Source organism: Alligator mississippiensis, chromosome 5, assembly GCF_030867095.1.
Source record: "Alligator mississippiensis isolate rAllMis1 chromosome 5, rAllMis1, whole genome shotgun sequence".
Lineage (NCBI taxonomy): Eukaryota > Metazoa > Chordata > Crocodylia > Alligatoridae > Alligator > Alligator mississippiensis.
The window spans coordinates 118856505-118883878 of NC_081828.1; the positions used below are offsets into that span (position 1 = coordinate 118856505).

The 27374-nt window shown below is 40.6% G+C and overlaps 1 protein-coding gene across 1 annotated transcript in view; it reads right to left on the reverse strand.

Moving 5' to 3' along the window:
* CNTNAP2 (contactin associated protein 2) overlaps positions 1-27374 on the reverse strand; it is a 1295029-nt gene that overhangs the window by 923571 nt on the left and 344084 nt on the right. The window contains exons 7-8 of the mRNA XM_059729349.1: positions 23003-23146; positions 9087-9351 (exon numbers count right to left, since the gene is read on the reverse strand). Of these exons, the coding sequence (XP_059585332.1) occupies positions 9087-9351; positions 23003-23146 (409 nt within the window). The remainder of the gene's footprint in view (positions 1-9086; positions 9352-23002; positions 23147-27374) is intronic.

The window sequence follows — 27374 nt, forward strand, 5'->3', positions numbered from 1 at the left end:
TTCAACCAGTTTCAGCCATTTTTAAAACTGGTTTGCGTGCACTGAGCTTTTCTGTTACAGGTTTAAACCAGTGTTTTATCACTTAAACTCATTACTTATAACTTCTGTCCCTAGCCCAAATCAGTTTCATTTTGATCAGTCTGAGAGTATGTGTATCAGCTAGAACTATTATATAAGCACCTCAGGGTTTTCCAGGTATTATTAGGAACACCAGCACACACCAGCCAAACTTCCATCCTTAGATGTGGTCAGTGCCCAGTGCTTCAAAACAACTCAAAAACTCCAGAAGCCAACAGGAATTCTTCCTCACCCCTGCAGGTGACCGGAAGGAGCCCAGAAACATAGAATATTCAGCTATTTCCAATAAAGAGTTTTCTTTCAAGTCCTTTCAGCCCCTTCATGAGATAACAAATATTCTGTCCCCAGATGACTGTCTTATTACTGTACCAAAAATGCCACTACCCTGTGGGAAAATCCTTCTCAAATAAGTAAGAAATAAGTCTCTTGACTGTTTAGCTCCCAGATTCTTATAGCAGTTCTGAATGTTCTTAAGTTCTTGGCCAGTCTTAGCTAACATTTGATTACCGTAGCTACTTTACATACTTGGGAACATTAATTACTGATAACTATTTGATGAGGGAGGAAATGAAGATATAGATACAGAGAACATAGGAAATGTTTAGTTCCAAAAAGCTACTGATAAAGACCCAGCATTCTGATGTAGTGAACAACTAGAAAACAAACATAAAACCATATTATAAACAAGGGGGGGAGGAGGCAGGAGAGACAAAGAAGGAGGGAGAGGGAGAGAGAGAGAGAGAGAGAGAGAGAGAGAAATGTGGGAACTGAACACTCATTAAAATAGCGGGGAAAAAGACAATGCAAATGGAAGGACACAATTCTCAGTGAAGGAAAATGATTTCTGGAGAACAAGACTGAATAAGAACTTGTGTAAGATCTTGTAATGAATTGGAGCACTGGGCCCAGCCAAAGTCAATCAGAGGATCAGAGGAATTTATCCCCTGAGCCTTTAGGGGAACAGGCACCACCTGCAATGAGCCCAGATCAGTGCCCAGGGCCAAGCTGGTTCTAGGAGGGTAACAAGGCCTACCAATCCCTGAGATCCCACCTGCTCCAGACTTTAAAAGCTAGGCCTAGCCTGCAGTACTCCATCTAGGCAAAGATTCAGATACTTGTTCTGTCCCCCTATCCTCCACCCAACCTTTTTTTTCCCCCTTCTTTTATTGGATCTCTTGCTCTGATTCTTGGCTTACCCTAACCTCATCTCTGACTCCTGGCATATCTTGATTTTGATCCTGATTCTACAAGTATGGTGACTCTGGGTATGACTTCCGGTGTACCCTAACTTTGCTTTGATTCCTGATTTTGGCTTCAACTCCTAGCATATCCTGATTCCAGCTCTGACTTTTGGTGTACCCTGACTTCAATGTGGACAGATGGCTTACTCTAACCTCAGTAGCAGCTCCTGGCTCCCTGAGAACTGAGTGCCTAGACTTCACCTGTGTATCAGGTGACCCTTCCTGACTGCCCACACCCCAGCCCCTAAAAAATCAATGAAGAACTGACTACAGTAATTGTTGTGATATCCCAAAAAATTTCAGAGGGCAGAACTCGTAACTAGAAATCTGGAAAAAAAGACCAGATAAACCTCTCTTTAGAGGCAACTTTGTCCTTGCTGTTGACTAAGGAGTTGATAGCATAAGTAAGACTAATAGTTTTCAATATGAAATGCTAGCAATCTGAAAAATATGGCCTTGAGTGAGAAAAAAGTAGGAAATGAGAAAAGCCAAAGATTACTAGAGCCAGGGAAGAACAGAAGACAGACATGTAACAAGCATGATATTAACCACTGTTAAGAACAGAGTACTATACTGTTTTATGGTAATAGGCAGTCTTTGTGAAATTTAACATGCTGACAGTCATAGTCAGATGAACTTTGCCATGAGCTACGTTCTATAGTCACCCAACTCCTTTTTATTATAGGCCATGTAGATCTCTCACAGTCTTCTCATTTTGGGATTAGAAGGATGCATGTAATGTCACAAAATCCCTAAGGTAATAGATGCAACCTTTAGCTACCCCTCAATAACAGGACGTAAATTGCTGTAGTGCTCATCTACACCTCTACAGTGAGCAAGTGTGGATATGAACAGCATAGCAGAATACTTTCTGTATCTCATTCCTTTTTATGAGCAACCACAAGAAGATCCAGGAGACGGTGAGGCTGAGGGACATCACATCGCCCTTGGACCTGCTCCCAGGTGATGTGCACCAGGCCGCGTGCGAGCACATCGACCACAAGGACCTGTGCAAAGATCGCAAGGACCTGAACTGGCTAATAGCCCACCGAGCCCTGCCAGTAAGGGTCTGGAGGCATAGAGAGGTTCAGCTGGGGAGACCCTGCTGCCCGTGGCCCAACTGCCACAGAGCCACCAAGACGATTGACTGACTGCACCTGTGGCAAGGAGGTATAGCAAAGGGTGAAGCAGCTCTGCAAAGTGGTGACTGGTGTCAACCAGATAACCAGAGAAGCAGTGCTGCACAGGCACCTCACCAAACACCAGGGGAACCTGTCGGCCTGTTTTGACCAGTGTGTGTCCTGTGTCAGGAGTACCCTGTGGAAGGCCAGGAACCTCCTGTTGTACAGGCACATGGATGTAGAGATAGTAGGCTGTGTGAAAATGGCTCTGAGCAAACTCTAGACTTACTACCATAAATTGGTAGTGAAGGGTGGAGAGGATGCAGTCAAAGCCACCTGGCACAGAGGCACGTGGCACAGGATCTTCCAACATCCCCCTAGCAGGGAAGGGGGTGGTGACAGTGAGGAAGAGGAAGAGACAAATGGAACTAAGGACAGCAACAGTGACAGCAACAGCGGATCCCTTCAGTAGGGAGTGACAGCGACATGGACGACAGGTGAACTGAGTCTGTGACCCTGCAGCTGGGGTGGGGATGAAAGGAAGGGGTTGCCTGGTCTAAGAGACCAGTGTTTGTCTGTGTGTAGCGCACAGAGTGGATATTGTAACAGGTCTGTGTGGCCAGCGGGCCTTTGTACAGGTGCACGGGCTGCGCGTATGTGGTTTTTATAATGTGTTATGGTTTTCTTTGTGGAGTGATATTGAGAGTGCAGATCTATATAACCTCATATATTTATAGACATATGTTTAAAAAAAACCCTTATTCTTTTTTTATCTGATGAAGGAATGGCTGAGAGTTTTTACTATAGGGGTGATCTTCACATTCACCTGGGTCTGAATGCATCCTATAAATTACAAACAAGACTTTTATTCCTACAGTGTTAACTCTGTGTGTTTGGGAAATGGGGTTATAAACCAAGCTCTGCTTATTTCAGGGAAATGACCAAAATAATAATAAAAAAAAGAGCCTGCAGCTTTAGTTAAAACACTCCCACATCCAAAACAAAGCATTTACACATTCTGTTTTGAGTGTACATGATACCTTTATAAAATATCCCTGTACATGTCTCTTCACTTCAGCTTTCCCAAACATAAAATGGATAAGATATTTATATGCCTCAAAGGAAACCCTAGCATTTTACAATTAATTTCCCACAATTCCCTCTTGCATTCATTTACCATAAACAGTTGAACAACTAAGTTCTGTTCACAGAAAACACAGTATTGTAACTCTGGAGTGAGGCAGGGGAAGACTGAGATGGCTACAGCTCTGGGCACAGATTCTGATGGGGGACGGGAAGGTACCAGAATGGCAGACCACAGAAGCCCCTGTTCAGCAACTTGTGCTGAGGTAGTAGCAGCCCATGCCACTACCACAACAGTGGCAGCTTCTGCATGGGGAATTAAGTGCTCACTTCTCCATGTCCCACCTCTGTCCCCTCCCTCAGGACACGAACATTTCAAATTACACCTCTGGGAAAACACATTATAAGACGAGGGAATAAAGATCATAGGAATATTGTTTTAGTTCAGGAACAGGCGGTATTAATTCAATTTGGATTATTATTATACTTTTTTTCTGTGTGTTTTCTGTTCTATTACTTCACAATATTCAGATTAAATATACCATGCAAATTTTATATAAAGCAACAACAGAAAAAAGTAGAATTAATTGACATCAGGCACAAACTATAAAACTGTCTGAGCCCTCAAATTAATAGTAGTATTCAGTCTTCTTAATGCAGTCAATTGATTAATTGTTGGTTGCTCCCTTCTCTTGTATCTACATTTTACAGCTGTATTTGGTATTGTTTACAGTGATATAAAATGATTCAGATCCCTATCGATAAACATTCATGGTGGTCACATATGGATCCTAGAAATGCAAATGATTGAGTAGAGGTCTTTTCTCTATTCGTGATCAGATTTTTATTTTCATTAAGTGTCATGAAAAATATTTTAAATTATAGCTGCCTTATTGTAGTTAAATGCCATATTCAGTCTAATTGGATATAAAGCTCTGCTAAGACAACAACAAAAATCTCCCCTAGTTATACTGTTTGAACTTTTTCCAACATCACAAGACACTTTACAACAGATATGCAATAGTTTAATAAGAACATCTGTTGTGCGCAGCTATCAGTTAGAAAGATGGGAATTTAACTAGTTTTGATAGACAACTAGGTCCTCCTTTTCATCCAAATTCCACTCATGCTGTATTACAACTCCCTGATGCTATGTTATTAGGCCCTGATCAAAGTTGGAGTAGCTGAGGGACCCTTGTAACTCATGCCACTACCATAAAAACCTTGCAGGATCTTATGCCAGTGGAAGAAAGGCCTAACAAATTTATTCTACCGTATGCCTCTTTTAGTCTGACTTCAGCTTTTCCAAACATAAAATGGATAAGATATTTATATTCCTCAAAGGGAACCCTAGCATTTTACAATTAATTTCCCACAATTCCCTCTTGCATTCATTTACCATAAACAGTTGAACAACCCTTCTGTGGTCTGCCATTCTGGTACCTTCCCATCCCCCATCAGAATCTGTGCCCAGAGCTGTTGCCCATCTAAGTCTTCCCCTGCCCCCCTCCAGAGTTACAATACTGTGTTTTCTGTGAACAGAAACCTGTCCCACTCACTTTACAGTGGAGATTCCTTCTTGCAACTACCCTTTGGGGACTGCAGTTGAGAATCTGGCCCAAAAAGTGAAAAAGAAGCAACAACTCTGACAGCTTTGTGTATGGCAACTCCATATTAAAAGGTGCAAGCAACTATAGAATATGAGACTGATTGAGACATATCAGGCATAAGTTATAATCTCCAAATGTGTCCAAATGTATTGGAGCAAAGAAGTCAATGAGAAGAAATGTAGAACGTACGTGTGTTTAAGTTTTGGTTTCAATTAACATAATTTTTTTTTAGAAATCAGGTATATATGTATTCAAATGAATACATGACTAATAATTAAAACCCCAAATCATGGTAAACCACCATGCAATCATTTGCACAATTACCCACTTGATCACCCAACTCCCTCCCCCACCCCGCCTCCTCCCAAAAAAACAGACCCAGGAGTGAGTGATAAAAATATTATGCATCTTGAATCTATACGACTAAAAAAAGGCCACTAACCTTCGTAACTAAAACAGAATGAGAGTTTTATGCAGATTCCACCTACAGCCTATTAATTGTTTATGTACGGAGCTCAAATGTCAAATCCGATTAACAATAGCATGAATAATGACCTCCATCTTCAAACAACAGATATGGAAATAGTAGTTGTCATGATGATATGGTTGTCATGATAGCCCGAGAATTATGTGAGAGGCAGGAATAATTTTGAGTAATATATTTTATTGAAGCAGCTGCATATTTGGGATTGGTAGACAAGTTTTGATTGCAAGGTACTCTTCCTCAGGTCTGGGGAAGGAAGCAAAAATGTTGATTGTTAAGAACAGTGGTAGAGCTCTGAAATTGGAAGGGAAGAAATTCCCAGGGGTAGCAAACAAACAATTAGCAGAAGAAAAGACATCTGATTATTAGGAGATCAAGACCTATCAAAAGGGAAGAGGGTCCTTTTCAACTGGAGAGTTTAGGAAGAATTTTTGGACCCAAATCAAACTTCTCTAGCAGGCTGTTGTCATCCTTTCTCTGTTGTACAGCTGTGAAACTTGGAAAACATATCAGAAATAACTAGAAGCTTTGAAACATTATCATAAATGATATCTTCAGAAACCCTCCACATGAATTGGAAGGCCAGAAGAACAAAGGCCAGGATTCTGGCTGAAGCACTGAGCCAGCATTGAAGCCACATTTATCTAGCACCTGCTCTGTAAAACACGACATGCCATAAGGATGCCTGACAAAATTGTTCCAAAAGCAGGTCCTATACTCCTAACTCACTTATGGTCACCACTCTAGGCGTAGGCAAAAGACAAGATCCAAGGACACCTTGAAAGCCAAACTAAAGAAATTCAGTATTGACATCAATACTTGGGAGATGCAACCACTGAACCGGATCCAATGTGATGTACTACAACAAGACATCAATCATTACAAACAAATGTCTCATTGTGGAGGCAGATAGACGACAGGGACAAAGGGAAAGGGCTGTGATCTGAGATTACCAGGATCTACTCCTTACTTCTGGAACTATTTGCCATGTCTGCAGTTGAACATGTGGATCTCAGATCAGTCTCCTCAGTCATCTATGGACTCACTGATGACTTCACTGGAAGTACTGGAAGACTGTAATCCTCATACCAAGGGACTGTGACTGACAGTATTATAGTGTGTCATATAATCAATACTGATGTTCAGTCTTTGGTGCCTAGTGTCCAGCCATCTTATTAATCTTTGTTCCCACCTTTTAAAGTTGTTTGGTAGATTTCCCTTGAGCACAAGGGTAGTAAGGTCAGAAAGGCAATGGTTGCTCTGTGAAAAATGTGCTTCTACTGACATGTGCATATCTCTGTCCTTCACATTTTTTTTTTGTGAGAGTTCATTCTGGTATGTTGCTGCTGTTTAGTTTCATCATGTGGTTACCATGAGGCATTTGTTGCATTGGATCAGATAAATCACTTTTTAAGAAAGGCATATGTAGGATCTATGGATGTTGATGTGTTCATTGTGGAAGTGTGGATATGGAAATACATTCAGGTGAAATTTTACTTTCAGACATATTCCATCTTCTAACATGCAACACGTACAAGTCAATCCATATAAAGTGACTAAAAGCAAGCAGATGGAATAGAGAGACACTCCATATAACCTTCCAAGAAATAGGATTTTTCAGACCAAAAGTTGCTAGTAAATACTTTAAGGCACCCAGCAAGTACAAGCTAATAGAGATTATGCATGAGTAATTGAGAAATATTATGCATATATTCGCATTGTATTAGTGTTCCAGTATGCTTTTATAGCAAACAATTTTGGACCTCCCTCTTCCTTCCACATATATTCACTTCTTAAATTGTTAACAAAACTGTAGTTTCATGCCTTTCATACCAACTAAAGATTAATGTGGAATCAACTTCAAACTGGTGAAATTTTAAGGTTGCATAAATTATTCTTACAAAGAACTTTAAAATAAAAACATATAAGAAATATCACACAAAACTATTGCAGAAGCTCCCTTCATCATTATATATGTTCAAATCAGAATTTGGGGAATCAAGTGGGAAACAAGTTGTTTTATTGTTACAATGTGACAGATACTAAACTGAAATATTCCTTCTTGTGATTACAACATAGCCAAAGCATTACTGAATCTTCACATGCACACATACAAGGGACAAAGGAAACATCAATGTTAATTTCATCAAATTGGAACAGTTTCACAAAACAAGTTTAGATTTTTTAAAGAATATTGTTACAAATATTTTAGAAAAAACTAATTAATTTTGGGATTAGGAACAGAAATGTCATTCACATCTTGTGCTATAATTAGCAGAAATAAAAGCAAGAACTGACAAAAATATCTCCACTTGTTAAAAATTTTTACAATCCTACATTCAAACATCTGAGGCATGCTTACCCTTTTATGTTTTTAATACAATGCATTTCTCTTATTTTATACTTCCTTAGAGTTCTTATTTTACATTATTAACTATGCTAAGAATGTATATTCTTAGCTTCCACAATCAAGCTTGTTCTGTTCAAGCTTCACAAGGATAGATGTTAAAAAATATTCTTCTTATTATTTTATTAACACTAAGCTTCTACAACTCATAGCACAATTGACTGGATGAAAACTGAAGTATGCCTTACCCATTTAAATGCTCCAAACTGGAACCCAATATGGGTATCCTGGCTCTTTAGAACAATAATTAGATTCATGGAAAGGCATGTTTTTACTGGGAAAATACAAATTAAGAAATATATTCGTTGTCATGGCTCTGTGAACATAATATTGAATGTGCCTTTGTTTTCAGTATGGACAAGGGCAGTCTTGTTTAAAAATGCATTGCTTAGTGGTTAATACTCTCGCCTCTGTACTTTTCAAATCTAATCGTATTGTTAACCACGCTTTTTGTTGTGTTTTTTTTAATGTTACCACCTCCTTTTCATACTACATTAAAGATTCTGTTAATTACTATATTAATTCAAATATTTCCCTTTTCAGCACAGATGTACACACTCATGGTCAGTAGGGGAGTGAAAAGGTAGACAGTTCAATGAGCATGATCTGACTAACTCTAAGATCCTGCTTTCTCCAAGTTCATGGAGCAGATGTTAAAGCAACCTTTGAAACAGCTATGCTGTCTGTCCTCTACAAGAGAAAGAAAGATGTTGCTTTGGTATTAGAGGGATGGATAAAAGGAAAGAAGAAATGTCAACCAGATTGCCCGTACCTATACTCATACGGGCAAATAAAACATTGCCCATATCTATACTCATTGTATATGAGAAAAGCTCTTATTCATTTGCAAATGACTGTGTAACTCACCTGATCAAAATAAAATATGACACAGGACAAGAGCAAAAGTTATAAAAGGAAACACCAATTTCAATTCTCCTTTGTCTCACTCAAAACATTCAGTAAAGGATTTCATTAACCTACTGCGTGGTATTTTGACATTTGGAACTGAAATCCACGCAATAAAACACTTTAAAAACAAAGATCTTGAAATCCACTACATACCTGATGAGATGTCTATTCTATTCTTCTTGACTTGGGTGACATTGATGTGGACACTGACTTTGCCTTCAGTCAAGTCAATCTCGACATTACCCAGTCTGTCAGCAAAGTTGCTGAAGAGAAGAAGTCCGTTTGGGTTCCAGGTTCTGAACTGGAAACTGACTGAAAACAGATCCTGACTTGGGCGACCAGGAACCTCCAGGTAACTGGTAGCATTGAAAAAGACAGGCACTGTATGTGGTTCCACACAAGAAAAACTTAAATTTCCCTAAATAAAAACACAAAAAGTGAAAGCCATAAGTAAAACAATAATAAGACTCTTCTAAATATATAAATACTTCTAAAAAAGAAGTGGACTTTCAAAGTCTAAACTTAATTCTATTTTGTACCCCAGTGAACTTAAGAGAAATTGTATTCAAAGATCAAACATCATCATCACCATATTGCCTTGAGGCTCACATCAAAACAGCACTCTAATTGCACTGGTCATTTTCCCTGTATTGGGTAAAAAAAGTCTTTGGCTTGACAGGTTACATTTTAATTAGGCAAGACAGACAGAATGTGGGAGTTGGAAAGTATTACTGGTTCCAGTTTACAAATGTTCAAATGAGGATCAAAGTGCTTGCTTCTTGTCACTAAGGAAAACTGTGAAAGAGCTGAGAGTGAACCCAATACTTCAGCTGAGGAACAACATTTTCTTCAAATGTAAAATATGGCCCTCTGAACATCAGATTCCAAAGCATCTAAAGTAGCTTTTGGATGTAAGATTGTATTATAGTGTAATAGACTGGCTTCTCTTTTATGTTTTCTGATGGATAATTCTGGATAAGTTAGTACTTTACTTCACAAAGCTGAGGGATTTAAGTGTGACAGCTCATGAACTATTCCTAATGGTTGTGGTTAGCTGATTATTTTCTCTGTATATAAGCAGTCTCAAGCTTCACTCTACTCTTAGCCCCCAGTGTAAATCAGGGCAACTCTAGTGACTTCAGTAGTTAGAAATGACATTCATGATTGTAAATAAAATTATAACTGAGTCTGTGAAATACCTTAAATAATCTAAGGTTTTGTGTAATTTCTCATAAAAACTTTTACTGAAGGGTGGCACCACAAAAAAATAATTATTTCTCTATAGTTCAAGAAATAGTTATAGTACCTATAGTACTAATAACCTATAGTTATAGTACTTGAAAATGCACTAACAGCCACTAATGCATTATGCTCTCTTTAGCAGAGCTATGGACTATATTAGAGCTGTTGCCATATAGTAGAGCAACAACATGACATCCTGTAGGCCTCATACACGTTACACCTAACGCATGATTAACCAGTTTAACATGCCTTGATGATCACCCAGCCACACGTTCAATCAATTAATGGCATGATAAAAAGCTACAAAGTAATTCCACAATATGTATGTAATAATATTGTAGCTGCTTCCTATTATACCATTAATTGAATATGTGGCTGAGGCCCCTGTGGCTGGCAGCCCCATCAGCTGATTGGAGCTCCCAGCTAGGGGTGTGGAGGGTGGGGCAATGTGCAGTGCTGAGCCTGGGAGCTCCTAGCTGACAGGGCTCCCAGACACACCTCCAGCTGCTATGATCTCCCAGATGCAGGGTCATTCCATGCATCCCTGTGGCTGGGGGCCCCATCACCTAAGGGGGCTCCCAGCTATAGCAGCTTGCTTCCTGCCAGTGTATGGGGAACCCAGGATTGGGTTCCCCCTGCACTAGCAACAAGGCATGATGGGATCTGATCTGTGATCCACAATCATGCCTCCTGCCATGCATGTGTGGCATGGCAGGAGGTGCTATTGTGTGGATCATGCAATAGAGTCCCTCATGCCTTTACCTGCACGTGTAGAGGGGCCTGTAGTCATATATCACAAGACAAGCTGGACCTATATCCTTTGCTTGTCCTCTTGGTTTTTTTCCCAGGCAAACATTGACCATGGATAAGCAAAACTTCCCTTATTTCCACTTTTTCAATGCCAAATGTAAATTAAAAAGTAAACAGGCCCTTGGCATTTGATTACCATTGGAACTGTCTGTCCAATTGGAATAGTGTAGTTTCCATAGATGCATTCTACATATCAAACTCTACATTGTATATAGTGCAAGAAAATCATATTGCCCAACATCCTACCTCTAGAGGGCAGTATAACATATTAGTATCTTAAGTATTTAGCCATCAGCTGGTTAGAATGGTGAAGAGAGAGGAGTTAACTGTATGTTACCCTGAACTTAATAAAAGTGTTTATGCTGAGCATGTAAAAGATTTGTATCTGTCTTTATAATAATCCCAGTAATACAACAATGTCCTTTTAAAACACATTTGCAGTGTCCATTGAAAATGTAAAAAATTTAGTGGCTTCCTAAGTTGAAGTTATAAGAATTTGTTTTTTTACTAACACTGTGAATGAAAAACATGGTAATCACTTTACTGGAAAAGGAAAACAGCTTTCTTAAATATTTTGTGACAAGAGTTTTGCAGTCATTGTGGATTTTTGTGGAGATTTCCGGTTACACATTACAAATAGACTACAATGAAGGCACTTAAAAAGCCAGTGTCCACACATTAAGGTTCCTTAACAAGTGTAACACTATTTCAGGTGAGGATTAGCTTTAAATCTTGCTACCTAGCCCAAGTTGAGGGGGAAACAAGTGGAAGGGGGCATGGTGGTAGGGGGCATAGGGGGAAGAGTTGGGTGGGGAGCTACCAGGATGCTGTGGGAGGGTGAGGATTAGCAGCTCCCTGTGTGTCTGACAACACCACACTGCCCCTACCAGGCCCCTCAACTGGCTAACAGCCCCCCATGGAGGAAGAGGGGGAATCGAGGGCAGGGGACAAGGGTGGCAAAAAAGCTCCTGGACTGCTGTGTCAACATTGACATTGCTGCACTGAGTGAGATCCAGCAAACAGGAGATGTGCATCTCAAAGAACAAGGAGGTGGCTATACCCTCTTCTGGAAGAATAAGCAGGAAGGAGAACACTGACTTCACAGTTTATTCTTTCCCATTAAGAATGAACACATACAGCAACTCAAAGAGGTCTCTATCAGAATTAATAAATGCCTCATGACTGTCTGTCTCAAATTGGCAGGGAGCCAATATGCCACTGCTATCATTACATATATCCTGACTCTTGACATCACCAATGAAACCAGGGAATAATTCTATGCCAACTTTGACCACAGCCTTTCTTATTTTCCAGAATGAGACAGGCTTGTCAAAGCCAAAGTCAGGAAGGACTACAACCTCTGGAACTGATTTATCGTCAAGAAAGGAGTAAGAAAGGCTAACTCCAATGGCATCTTTCTCTTGCCCAAATGTGCAGAACATGGACTCACCATCACCAACACCCTGTTTCACCAGAAATATAGGTAGAAGACATCACGGCAGCACCCATCATGTAAGCATTGGCATTTGATTGACTACATGATTGTCCATGCCAAGGACAGCAAAGATAGCATCATCCGAGCTATGCTGGGAGTTGACAATTGCTGGACTGATCACCGACTCAACTGCTCAGTTATGTCACTCAAACAATGGCTGCAGTACAATCGATTCCAATGGAAGGTCAACATTGAAGGACTCAAGGGTCTAAGCAAACAAGACTTCTTCCATCAGCGCTTCAATGAAGAACTGGTGAATTCAAATCAACAACAATAGGAGAATATCAGCAGTGCTTGGAGTGCCTTTAAGTCCACCATCATCAGTGCCTGTGAAGAGACACTTGCATTCTCTACCAGGAAACAGCAAGACTGGTTTGTTGAGCATGACCAGGAGATCCAAGAGTTGATTGACTAGAAGTAGAAGGCCTTTTGTGATTGGCAGAACAACACTGACAGCAAGCAAAATAAATTGAATCACCAAGAAGCCAAGGAAGAGGTCTAATGGAGGACCCTTAACATGAAGAACAGAGAGTAGGAAGACAAGGTGAAGGAGATTCAACATCTCACTAAAATCCATGATATCCATGGTTTTTTTTTATGCCACCAAGCCACCTATGGTCTGAGCTTTCAGAGACCAACCCCCTTGAGACCTAAGGATGGAGGATGGCTGATCAAGGGAAGGAGGGCCATCAACACCAGTTGGAAGGAACATTCTGAAGACCTTTCCAATCAAGTCTCTATTGTTGACAAGAGTGTTCTCAATTCTATCCCACAACACCCAGTTAGAGACAATCTCAGAATCCTTACAACCCTTAATGAGGTGAGGAAAACCATCTAGCAGATGAATACCACCAAGACATCTGGAGCAGATGGAATCCCTGCCAAAATCTTCAAGCAGGTGGGATAGGAACTTACATCACAGCTCAATGCCCTCATCTTAAGGCATAGATGAGGAAATCCCAGATGACCTCAGGGGTGCCATGATAATGACCATCTTCAACAAAGGAGACAGGTCTGACTGAATATTACAGACGGATTGCCTTGCTTTCCACCACAGGAAAGATCATTGCAAGAACTCTCCTAAACCATCTCCTTCCATTTGTTGAAGAGCTCCTCCTGGAATCTCAGTGTGGATTTAGGGCATCAAGAGGCTCAACTTGACATGATCTTCACTGCTTACCAGCTGCAGGAAAAATGCCAGGAACAACATAAACCTCTCTATATGGCCTTCTTTGACCTCATGAAACCCTTGGACTCTGTCAACTGAGAAGTGCTGTGGAAGATCCTTCTGAAATACAGATGTCTATCTAAATTCATCACAATTCTTCACCTGCCCCATGACAGTATGTAAGTGGTGGTTCCCAGTAATGGATCTATCACAGATCACTTTGAGGTTAAGGAGTTAAGCAAAGCTGTGTCATTGCACCAACATTCTTTACTGTGATGCTACATCTGACCATCAATTCAGTGGAGCTAAGCTACCAAATGGATGGTAAACTGCTTAATCTCAGATGACCAAGCCAAAACCAAGACTAACCCAACCTCAATCATTAAACTCAGGTACAATGATAATGCTGTAGTGTGTGCTCACTTGGAAGTAGACATCTTTACTGAGGTATAAAAGAAAATGGGATTGATGCTTAACATTCAGAAGACTAAGGTCCTCCATCAACAAGCTCTTAATGAGCAGTCTGGTCATTCAAATTTATGGTGAGACTGGAGAACGTTGAGTATTTCCCATACCATTTTGTGCAGAAGACTGATATTGATGAAGAAATCCAATATTGCCTCAAACGTGCAAGTGCAGCCTTCAGATGCCTGAGGAAACAGGGGTTTGACATCAGCTTTGAAATCAAGCTCATGGTTTATCAGGCAGTCATGATCCCTACCTTACTGCACAGTGCTTAGATATGGACAGTGTACAGGAGACACCTCAAGTTGCTGGAGAAGTATCATCAGTGCTGCCTGTGGAAGATTCTTCAAATCCGGTGGGAAGACAGATGCATCAACATTAGCATCCTCTCACAAGCAAATACTACGAGCATCAAGGTGATGATCATCTGACATCAACTTTGCTGGGCCAGCCACCTCATATGGGTATGTGACTCCAGACTCCTGAAGCAAGTTGTATTCTCCCAGCTCAGTCAAGTACGATAAAGAGGAGGGCAAAGAAAGTGCTTCAAGGATGCCCTCAAGGCCAAGTTGAAAAAATGCAACATTGACATCAACTTGTGGGAGACTATTTCCTGGGACCTCCCCAAATGGGGGGAAGAATCTGCTGCAAGGATCTCAGTACTTTGAAACCTCACAACAACAACAGGAGATGAAAAAGTGGGAGTGGCAGAAACAGTGTCTTGTGGACTGAACTAAGAATCCAGATCCACCCACCCTGCATGAAAACACATGCCTGAATTACAATTGTCAGCTATCTTCAGATCCACAGATAAGACAATCATGGAAGACAATCATCACTGGCTACAAGGGATTACTCATGAGGATTGGTGGGCCCAAACGTGGAGCTTATACTGCCTATACTGCTGATCCAAGCATTCAGGGAGCTGACAGGCCCACCTTCAGCTCTGGCTGCCCAGCAGCTTTTTACCCCCCCCCCCCCCCCTTCTCCCACTGGGCAGTTGCTGGATGGCTGGTAAGTTAACAGGCACCTGTGACCTGGCAGGGCCAGCATGAGCTGAATCCTAGAGTGTAGGTTTGGCAGAGGCCTCATGAAGCCTGGAAGCAGGCAGAGAGGATGAATACTCCCCTCCTCTAACCTGTTGCTACTGCTCTGAGCCCAGCATCTGGGTGTTCTTTTCAGCCTGAGAGTAGGCAGGGAGGGGGAACCTGCCCAGGTGCTGTCACCACTCTCTGGGCTAAGCCCAGTCCCCATGCAGTGGACAGGAGCTTCCCTGAAGCTGGGTGGGCAGCCAGGAACTGGGGGACAGTGGAGTAGCGGGGGAGGTGGTCAGCAGGAAGCTGAGGTGAAGGAGACCTGGTTCAACAATCCAGACTGGTCGGGTCAAATATGGAACTTATACTGCTTATACTGCTGCTAAAGATCTATCGAGTAGGGCAGCTATGGAGCAGACTTCGCAGCTCCTAGCCATGCTCCTGTTTACAAGCCCTCTAGTCGCAAGTCAGAGTTATGCATTTTAGAGAGGGTATTAACCCTTAACATATTACTGTTCACAGCACGTCATAACTTTAATGCAGCCTAAAAGCCCAAAGAGTTAGCATATGCTAACTGTAACGTGCAACTGCACCCGTTACCATACAGAATGGGGCCATGTTAGACTACTTCTAAAATACTTTAACAGAATACTCTTCAATACAGAAAAAAAAAATTGTATTCCAGGAAAAAAGGTAGGGGGGAGGGAGATGGATTGGCCTCTACATATATTGTAAATACCTCAGAGTAACTGACTGCCAAATAACAGGGAATAGGAGGGTAGTGCTATGCAGGCAAATGCCACAGTAATAGCTCCCCAAAATTTACATCCTGTGATAACACTTCAATCATGACATGTCAGGGGGATTCCAAGAGTTTTGCCCAGTTTTTAGCAAGATAAAAGTCAAAGGCAAATGTTATCATACTTTTCTACAAATTATTGTTGTTGCTTGATTACTGTGAAGATCTGATATTTTCCTCAGAGCAAAGATACCTAGACTTTCACAACCCATTGACATTCTGTCTTGAACCTGTAAGCCTGTTGTTTCTCTCTGATTCAGGGGACAGTTGCTTGTGTAACTCACATTAATGATAATAGAAATGAATGCATGCCAATCTTTTACACATCAATGAGAAAATGTATCCTTAAATACTGTAACTCCATAAAGGATTTATTCAGTAAGCAGCATTGAATTCTAGGCTATAATTACCTTCATGTCTCTCACTGAGCCAAACTGATTTTTCCCCCCTACTGAGATATTCAACTTAAACTAAAGTGAATTATCATTTCCCTCCATGACTGCACTTCACCAGGAAACTACTCTTTTAAGTAAAGCCCATTGCATCCAGACTGCCCACCAGGGCCAGGCAAAGCATTAGAACTAACCTGTATACCGTCATTATAAAATGGATCCTATTGTTCAAAGAAAAATGGATCATTTCCTATGGACTGGGTTTAGAATCAATTGCTGAATTACTCATTTAACACTGATGTTAGAAATTCAAATGTGTATTTTGTTTTATGTTCAGATGCTTGGTCTTGCAGAATTATTATGAGTTACAAGAGTTAGTAACAGAATTATGGAAGGTTTATAATGGAAGTTTCTCAAGTTACCCAGCTCAGGCTTTGCATTCTGATCTATACCCTAGGCTGCGAATTAGTTCTAAGTTTACCTTTTATGACTCAATTTTCCCTACTTACTTTCACAAGTCACTTCTGCTGGGAAAACTGCTGTTTTTAAAACGCCTTTCCCAATTAACGGAACTAAAGAGAAAATACATAGCTCCCAAAAGAGAGGTATAAAAAGTTTATTAGGACTATACTACTTGTAACTCAGACTTGGATTGGACTGTAAAACTATATCCCAGTGCTAATGTTTTATCATATTTTGGTTCATTATTTTTCTAAAAATAGACCTGTACTCATTTTCAAGCTTAACACAGGTTAGTCTGAAGCAAATTATTTAAGATAACACTCCCTTCCTCTTAAAATTTCCTTCTCCTTAGGTTAATGTTTAAATTTATCTTTAAATAAGGGAAATATATTATGTGACTGAAGCTAAATGAGCAGCTTCAGAAGTGGGTTCAGTAGGGGCTTACTTACCTAGGGAAGGGGGAAATGGTAGAAGAGGCTTACCTGGGGTCATTTTCCTCACCCTTGACACTCCATCCCTGGTAATGTGCAAGGGAGAGTCCCATTCTAAAGAGTCTAACACCCCCATACAAGCCAGATTGTGCCCTTCAGTGTGGCTTTGGGTAATAAAACTTCCCCAAAGAAACTGAAGCAACTACAGAGGAGATGCAAGCTGATACTGGAGAGACTAACAGTATTTTGTACAGGTTTGATGAGACTTTCTCTGCACTATTCAAACTGTTTACTCCACTGCCTTCAATCTGTTGTGTAGAGACAACTTGCCCAAGGTAATAAACTCCATTTAGACTGCTTCATAAAATTGTTTTCAAGTCAGCAAAAGGTACAGACAGACCAACAGTATTAAAAATATGTCTGGGAACCCTAAGGAGTGTGGGATCAGAAATGAATGAGCCAAAGCTGATCTTCCAAAAATTAAGCCTTGCCAGTAGATAAAATAATGTAGGCCAATTTTGAGGGCTCATAATTTGATGCTTATGTCAGAAGAATAAGTGAGTTAAAAAGAGCAAATCTTACCTTTATGGCTGCTACCCCCTAACATTCTCTTGGGATTTACTAGGATGTCATTGGATCTTAATTACTCTGATCCTAAGACACAGAACTAGAGAGAGGGACATGGATGGCATTGCCATCTCCACCAACTTCAGTCAAGCATGAACACTAATTGCAATTGTTTTCCCATTCTCACCGCTTCCCTCATGCATCATTTTACTTTAGTTCTTCTATCCCCCACTCCCCTCTGGGACCAGAAAGCCAGGTAACACCAAACAGACCCTAGGGCAAATTTGTGAGGTCCGAATATGTCCAATAAGACTGTATAATTAGTAATGGCTAGAAAATAATATTTAGAGATTTGTGTTAGGAATTGGCTTGTAGGTCCAGTAGATATGCATTAGAACAATGGCTCAGGGGAACGGCAAGGGTTAATTGGTTTCTAAAAGCCTGTTTGTGACAAAGTTTCATTGCCTCAGCCTTCAAAGCCCACTGTGTCTGGACCTTGCAGACAAACAGGCTGGGGAAATTTAAACCATGTATCACTGTTTCCTGAAAGCCCATAACAGAGATAAGGTGGCATTAGGTCACAGTGACCAGCTTCAGAATCCCTGGGATTTCTGGTTTTGGTGTACACACCAAATTAGGAGGCCAGACATGCCCAAATTAAGACACTGGTAAACGACCAAAGTAAGATATATGGATGTGATGGGTTTCTTGGAACAAAGGAATATTCTGACAGAATAGAACATGGACCCTATGATGACCACAGGGAGATGGGAGGTGGGCCTCTGTCCTTGACCTCCAAGGCTGCTGACATCAGACATTCAAGAAACAACCTGAGGCTGATGCTCATGTACTGACCAGGCATACCTTTCTGCTGTAAACCCTAGGATTAGTAGATATCAGGTTTGGGGGGGAGTGGGGGGAGAAGAGGGCATGTATTTTGTTTGCCTTTCCTGCATTACTCTTATCTGCTGTCACTAAGTATCAATAACATTTGCCTATTATAAAATGGAAGAAGTCATGGTCAGTCTAAGGGTTTGGGTCCTATCTGGGTCATAAATCTAGTGCCTATAGTTAGTGCTTATCTTCCTTTGTCATTGGAGTTTCAAATAAAAGTCAGCACCAAAGGCAGAAGCTGCCTTGTCTATCTTTGCTGGTATATTCCTGATCTTGTTTTGTCTTAAAAGAAACAGGATCACATTTCAAAAGTAGCACCTGCAGCAGCTCTAGCCCATCTTAACTAATTTGTTGTCTTTTCACTACAAGGGGATAGTTATTATCTTTAATTTTACCTGAAAGGTTTTCAGACACAGGTGCAGAGAGGGAAAGAATAGACCAATGGAGTTGCTAATTTAAAAAAAAAAAGTAATGTCAAAAGTGAAAGCTGTATATAAGGTGAATCTCTACTCTACCAACTGCCAAATTAAATAATTACATTTCAAACACTTTAGCTATTTTTATTCCATGTCTTTATTAAAAGGTTAAAATAAATATTCTTAATGATGACGTGATACTCTGGGACTAGGCAGGCTGAGGTCTCTGTACTCAAAAGGTTGAACCTATGGTCACAGAAAGAAAAGAGACTAGAAGGGACCTCATGATATCATCTAGTTCAGACCCCTGGTTAAGGTAGGTTCATTCATGGCAGGATCATTCCTGCCACCCAAATCACCCTACTCAAGGGTACATCTAACCTGCTCTTGAAAATTTCCAGGGATGGTGATTATTGCAAATTCTCTAGGTAATCTATTCAGTGCTTGACTACTTTCAGAGTCAAAAAGTTCTTCATAATTTCTGGTCTAAATTTCTTCTGCTGCTGACTGAGGCCATTTGTACTACTCCTGATCTCCATGGAGACAAAGAATAGTCTGCTTCTATTCTCTTTAGAATCACCCTTCAGGTGTGGGAAGATTTATCAAATCCTGCTTCAGTCTTCTCCTGCCCAAACTAAATAATTCAATTCCCTTTAGTCTTTCCCTGTAAATCATGTTTCCTAGGCCTTTATCTTAACTTCATTCCATATTCACCTCCTCATATCTGCTTCTTTTCTTCTACTACTAATCCCTTCTATCTAACTTTCACCCCTTCTCTTCCTTCAAAATATAAAAGTGGAACTCTCATGATGCTCTCTGCTGGACTCTTTCCCATCTGTCTATATCAGGGGCATCACACTTACTTGGGACCTACACTAGGATCCAGACTGTGAGGCTTCTCATGAGCTGGAGCCAGCCTGGGGTACAGAGGTAGCTACTATAGTGGCAGCCAGTCCAGACACAATATGTCCAGAGGTGGCAACAGTGGATCTAGAGGCAGAGCAAGGCCTAGTGGTGAGACTCCAAGCAGCCATAGATGTCCAGAAGTGGTAGGGTATCTACAGGTGGGGTTGTGGCAGCAGTGAGCATACAGGAGCACAAGGGTTCAGGGGCAGCAATAGGTCAGGGAAAGGGGTCCAGCAATGGCTGAGAGGTTCAGGGATGTAATGTGGGTTCAAAAACAACTGTAATTATGAGCAAAGCTTGGTTCCAATGGCCATAGCCAGGAGGGCAGGAGGGCAGAAGGTCCCCACCTTCAGTGGCAGGCCACACCGCATGACTTCTGGTAGCTCACCAGGACGGATAAACTCTGGGGGCTGTATCTGTGTTGCAGGGCGCTAAGGTGCCTGCTCCTTTAAGGACAGAAACTGCCTAGAGAGAGGGCCCTAGGTGCCAGGCAGAAACCCCACAGGTCCAGGTTACTGTGGCAGCAGGCTAATGAGGGAACTAACCTGCACCTGGTCAGCTGACTGGAAGAAGGCAGGGTCCTAGGTGCATATAAAACCCAGGGCTGGGACTAGAGAGTTAGTTTTCTGGCAGCAGTCAAGTGGGGAGGAGCTCTCATAGAGGAAGCTACTTGGAGAAGTTTGACTGCCTGTTCTGATGTTGGTAGGATTAAGGGGCTATAGGAGCTCATAAGTGCTGCTGGGGATGAGGCCCATTAGACTGAGAGAAGCTTGCTTTCTTAAAAGGGATAGATTGTAGACCTTATGTTATTATTGTGTTATAGCCCAGGTGCTTGTGCTTTCTGTTGTTATTTAAACTGATGTACTGGGCTGAAGCTATTGGTGAAGAGGAGGCCTCATTGAGGCACGCTACAGTGTGGAGACTCCAGGACCAGAGAGGGCATGGAGACAGGGCTGAAGAGGGCCCAGGCACTCACAGTAAACTTGATTAACAGTATAAATGTTAAAATGGCCACGTTTCCCAAGTTAAAACAAGCTCAGAACTAAGAGTAAACACACTTGAGTAAGAAATAAGCAATCATGTGAATTTAATTAGAGCAAAACTAATTTTGTTTTGCGGAGGTGAGAAAGTGTAAGCAGTTTTACTGAAAACAAAGGTCATTTATATTTCTGTAGCCAGTCTTAGAACTGGAACAAAACAAAAAAAATAATCCAGACTATAGTAGCCTCTTCACGAAGCCCTGGTGTATTACTAACATGACAACTGTGGATCTTGCTGTTGTATTAGGGGTTCTCTCTTCCTCCAAAAGAGAAAAAGGAGGTGGGGCAGACTGTATTCTGAAAATCTTGAACATATTTTTTATATAAGCTGTGTTGCTTTACTCCTTGTCATGTCTGGTCAGGAAAGTTAAAATTTCATATATCTGGAAAAAAGGAGTGTCTATTTAATCAGAACTCAGTGTTATTTAGAGGATTTTACTCCACTATGGCAGGAAATTTACAGTGACTATGGAGAAATGTTGAGGATTGAGGATTTAGTGTCTTGGTTAAAAACCTTTACATTTAAAACTGAAGTTCACTCTTGGAATGTATAGCATTTTCAATATCTTTGAAAGCAATATTTGAAGAAAATTGTAGTACATATAAAAAAGTTATAAGTTTTGGAATGTAATGGACTGTGGAAACTAATTACCAATTTTTTCCAGAGGTTTTAACATTTAAATTGGGAAATTCAACGTTGTTATTCCCATAGTCATGTTCACTCAGCCATGTTGTTCATATACTGTTATTAGGTTCATTTATACTAACATTTTGCAAAGCAAAAATAAGTTAATTAAATGTTGTTTTACCATTTATTATTGGCACATATGTATGTGAATATATAGTGCACATGATAGTGTACAGTTATATTGTTGGCATACATTTTTGATGGTTGCAATACAGTGAAGAGAGAAGCAACAAGCAATTGATTCTATGTCAGTAGGGACCAACATTTTTGGTAGGCATGCCACAAAGCAAACCCCACACCCTCTCCAATCCTTTTTTCTGCCCAATCCATTTCTATGTTTCCTGCTCTCTTCTCTTTGTTTTTGGCCTGCTCTGCTGCTCTGCTTTGTGCTCCCTGCCTTATCTGTTGAGGTATTGACTTGCTCCCTCCCTGATTTACTTGTGGCCTGCATGCCATGGGTTGGTCACCCCTGTTCTAGGTGATCCAAAACTCACAGTAAAACAGGAAAGACATAAATAATGTTTATGAGATTAATTCTTGTATCTTTCACCTGCCTACCCCTAAGATTTAGTTACCATGAGTGTAGGGATTGTAGAAGGAAAAAAAATTAACGTATTACATGTATGTAATCTAAAAAATTATCTCAATAGCTTTTCTCCATTAAAAAGTGACAAGTTTTAAGTCTGATATCTTAGGGATTTTCAGAGTAAAAGTAAATGCTAGATCAAATGGAAAACCTACATTTTCCAATGGTATTCCCATTACTAACCCCAAAAGAATGTGATATATCAGACTTTAAAATTGTGACATTAATTCTTGAGCCAATGACAAATCTTGACCATGCTAGACTTCAGATGCATAGAATTTAGGAAGGAAAAAAAGGAAATATATATCCATAATGCTTAGTTTTTAAGAATGTATTTGAAAATAAAGATTAGGTTTAGGCAGACATTTTTTCCAACTATTCGAGTTGGTTTAATAAAAGATATCAGGTGGAACCAAAGAACCTTGTCTTCCTATGTCCTCAGACCAATACAGCTACAACCTACACCCTAAATGAGGCTTAGGAAATTAGAGTAAGACCCAGAAGTAGATTGTGTGGGTTGGTAATGTATCATAATGATATGCAATACAAATTTATCTATCAAGTCAAATCACTGCAATAGCTATTATGAACACCTACTATGCACATAGGTACACCATCAAAATAACTTCCTTTGTTTGGCAAAAATTTTGATGGCCATTAAATAAAGTTCTTACCACATTAGAAGGTTCCAATTTCTTCCTCTTAGCAAGATCAGTGATATTATTACCATTGTAGTTGATGCTTTCCATACAGCCTTTGAAATTTTTTCTGCTGTTTGAACTGGGCTTCCCAGAAAAAGGCATGCCACCAAAAGTTATCTATAAAAGCAAAAACAAAATTGTGTAATTGTAACTGAAATGAGATGCATTACTTTCTAGAACCCCTTTAATATATTTTCTGTCGAAAAATTTGCTTTCTCTGAAGTTCAAATGTAGCAAATGAGATATATGTTTTTGGGTAATGGAAGCAGCTATTACATAAACAATATAGAAATGCAGCTAGTCAAGTTTGAATTTGTAAATGCAAATATTCCCATTCAAGACAAGTGCCTGGTATTATTGCACTTGTCTAAATGGAAAATAGACACATGACCTTTTTTTATATGGCTCAGATTGATTCACTGATCAGAAACTACTGACTAAGAAATATTTCAAATAGTGAATGAAAAAGGGAAAATGATATCACTCCAGAATATTTGTAAGAGTGAAATCAGTGAAATTATTTGAACCTATTTGCTCTGAATCATTCACTCAGTTCTAATTGTATAAATTAGGGGGGAAAAAGTGATAGACATATAGGACAGCTCAGTGGATAATTATTTAGTAAAGGGATAGCTTTGGCAGCAGTAGGTTCCAATGATACATTTGTAGTAGCATTAAAATTGTATCCACCTGAAGGGAAGGGAAGAGCTTCCCTGCAGAAAGACAAGAGAGAGGAGAGAGGAGAGAGACAGAGAGACAGAGTTTGTCTTAGTACGGATCCTGTATGCACTCATGGTGAGTGAAGCTCTTTTGAAGGCAGCCATGTTTGAGGTAGGAAGAGTGACGTAACCCCAACAGGGGTTTTGAATTGGAGGAATGATAGCAAAGGCCTTGGATGAGTCATAGCTTGGAACTGGCTGAATGGGCTTTTTTAAAAAGGGGGAGCAGTTTTCTTAGAGAGGAGAGCAAAAGAGAGAGAGAAAAGGAGAAACAGGTTGGAGGCCAGGAAGAGGACCTCACCATATCCATCTCTTGGAGAGCCCCTATTGGAGCTCTGCAGAAGTAACAGCTGGAGGTTGCACTAGAGAGAGAAACAGCTGTCCTTTCTTCCCTCTCTTTCCTTTTTGGAGCCCTGCTAGGGAAGGCACCAAAGAGGACCTGCCTATTAGGAGATCCGAAATCTGGGAAGACCTTCCTACACACCCCTGTGTGGCGTAAGTGACACAGGAAGGGACGGGGATTCAGGACTAGTGGGAGACTGCCCTGCTTTTCTCCGTTAGTGAAAAGGCAACTGAGGGAGGGACAGGGTCAGTGTGCCAGAGGGAACACTGGGCTAGAGGGGTCAAGGGACTGCTCCAGCCCATCAGAAGCCCCAATGGTAGGCAGGGCCCAGGGGCTTAATTTGCCAGGTGGTGCGAGGCTGTGCTGGGCAGGAGGAACTGTTAGAACCTGCATCCCAGACCCCACTCTGTGCTGTGCAGGGGGGATGAGGGTTGGGGCAGGAATAAACTGTCTTGCAGGGATCGCAGGGGAGGAGCCACGGCCTGCCATGCTGAAACCCCTGTTCCTCATAAGAGGAATGCTAGCAGTGGGGACCCATACACAGCTCCCATAGGAGGGACACAGAAGCAGCCCTGCTCCCTGAGAAACCAAGCCTAGGGCGCAGTGTACACAGGGTCATCATAGTTACCCTTGAGTGTACAAGTTATAGACTAAGTTTTTTTTTTTAAATAAGTTATTGATGGTTTATTAGTTGGTATATCCATTTATTTATTTATTTGTTCCCTATTATTTAGCATGGGTAATTTGTATGCCTTCCCCTGGTGTAAGGTGCGTCAGAGAAGCATTAACCCTCAAGCCACCATTGCTGAGTTATGTTGTGTAACATTATTTGTTTTATTTTATTAGTTATATGCTATTCTGTAAATAAATAAATTCTGTAAACAGTTTTATAATGGTCCTCAAGGTTGTTTTGATTGTTAGGGTAGGCTTTCCACTTGGGTACCCTGCAACAGTTACCCAGGGAGCTGAGCAGGGCCACTGGCTACCACGTACTCCAGGATCCCACTATTCAGGTGAGGGAGTGGGTAGCATCGAACCCAGGGTTACACATTTATTGTACTTTTGTAGGTCACTGATAAAATGAGATACCTTGTTCCACACTCAAATCAATAAGTAACAATACATTTCCAAATCACAGTGCTAAAAATAATAAGCTAATTTTGTTGTCAGTTACACACTTATACACACAGTCATTGATTTCTATGTGGTTGTCCTGGGGTAATTGAAAATATACCAGAATGTTTATTTATTGTTTTATCTCTCTCACTTGCATTTGCTTCTGGATAAGTTGTACTTATAGTTGTCTCAGAACAAAAATATCCCCAGGATTGGTATGTACATGCATCACCCATTTAATCAGGGTTTAGTGAGAGGCTAAATTAATCACCAAATCAATGGCAGAAAAGCAGTGCTGTAATCTCAGGATAACTGTACAGACTTTGCAATATGCCAGGATAAACTATTACTACCTGTTATCTGGAAATTTTTTTTAAGGGTTTAACCTGGGTCAATGGACACAGACATCTGTACGTGTACACCTTTGTCCTGGGATAAAATGATTTATATCTTTGGAGCCTCATTAAATCTCTCTCTGAAGCACTGACCATTTGCCCATATTTGATTCCAAATTTAGGCACAGGCATAGACATCTATCTTGCAAGACAACAGAATTGAGCCAAGTGCAGAATCAGCTTGTTGAACCTCTGTAAGTATGGCTGTAGAGTCCAATACTTGAAATCCTTCTACATTTATAAGACAAAGTTCATATCGAACAGTCCTGAATATGGTGTGGGGTTCTTCCTGAGGTTTCTTCTTTCTTTTGCATGTTTGGTTCTTCTTTCTTCAAAAGCCTTCATTCCATGCTTAAGGGACTGTTTCCAAGCACATCGATCCTTAGCAATCTTTTCCCAATCATCTGGCTCAACCCTCATTACCTTCATATCACTCTTGCAAACACCTTTGAAACAGAGACAAGGGTATCCCCATGGTCTTCTTTCTGTAAAGAGATCTGTATACAAGAATTGTTTGAGTATACAGCCATGGTCTATTCTCTGTATATAACCAAGCCATCCAGGTCAATCCTTAATAAGAAGAGATTCAGTGCCTGGACTGTTGGGATGTTTCAAGACCTCAGTGTAGACCAGTTTGCCTAGCCAGGAAATTCCTAGAATGTGGCAACTTCAACTAAGTGAAAGCTGTTGATGCACTTTTCTTGAATACAGCATGCGGTCCAGGATTTGCTGCTGTACAAAAGAATGTGGATGACACTAGTATGATCTGCTTTGACTCTCATCTAAACAGTCAGTTTGCTGTTCCACACTCATTTGCTCAGCATGCTCATGATATCAGATGCTTTCCAACTATGAGTATTCCATTCAGCCTCAAGTGATAAGTTGTTGGTAACAAAGAAGCCAAGCAGCGTAAATTTATTTACAGCATCCAATACATATTAACCTACTGTGATCTCTGGTGGTTTATCAACGTCTTGGGCAATAATACTGGTCTTCTTGATGCTGACTGTATGACCAAACTCTTGGCAGGCATGAGCAAAATGACTGATGGGTCTTTGAAGGTCACTCTCTGTGTAGGCTATCAGTGCAGCATCATCACAAACAGCAGTTTATAAATTAAAACTTTCCACACTTGAGTCCTTATTTTAAATAAATAGGTTGAATAGTTTTACTTTAAATAAATAGGTTGAATAATTTTCTGCCTGAGTGTGTGTGTCTACACATACATTTACGCTGGTTTAAATTGATTGTACAGTAAATTACTGAGCAGTAAGTGGGAACAGGCTGACATATGCACATGCAGGCATTAAAGCACATTAACTCTGTGTGTGGGCTGACTTGGGACTAACTTCAGTCCTAAGTCAGTCCACATACACAGTGTTACTGCACAGTAACAGGGTCTGTTATAACTTCTTCTGATGCTGTCTTTAATGGAACTGGCTTCTTTGCCATTGGACTTATCACCTTCTTGATTCCATTGGTCATACACGCCTCTGATGTTGCCAGTGTCAAAAGTGGATTGAATTTCCTTGCACAGTAGCAGCCAATAATCACTGGCACAACATCTTATCTTGGACAACAGTCCTTGCTATCCTCAGTTTGTTCAAAGATCCATCTAGGGAATTCTTCTTGTGATTTAACAGAGCAGTTTGTTTGGCTTTGAAAAATAGATCAGTTCATGTGAGTGTGCCTCAAACAAATCACTGATTCTTCTGACAACTTTGCTGAATGTAGAGTCAGCAGTGACACAGATAATTCTTTTTTTAGGCTTT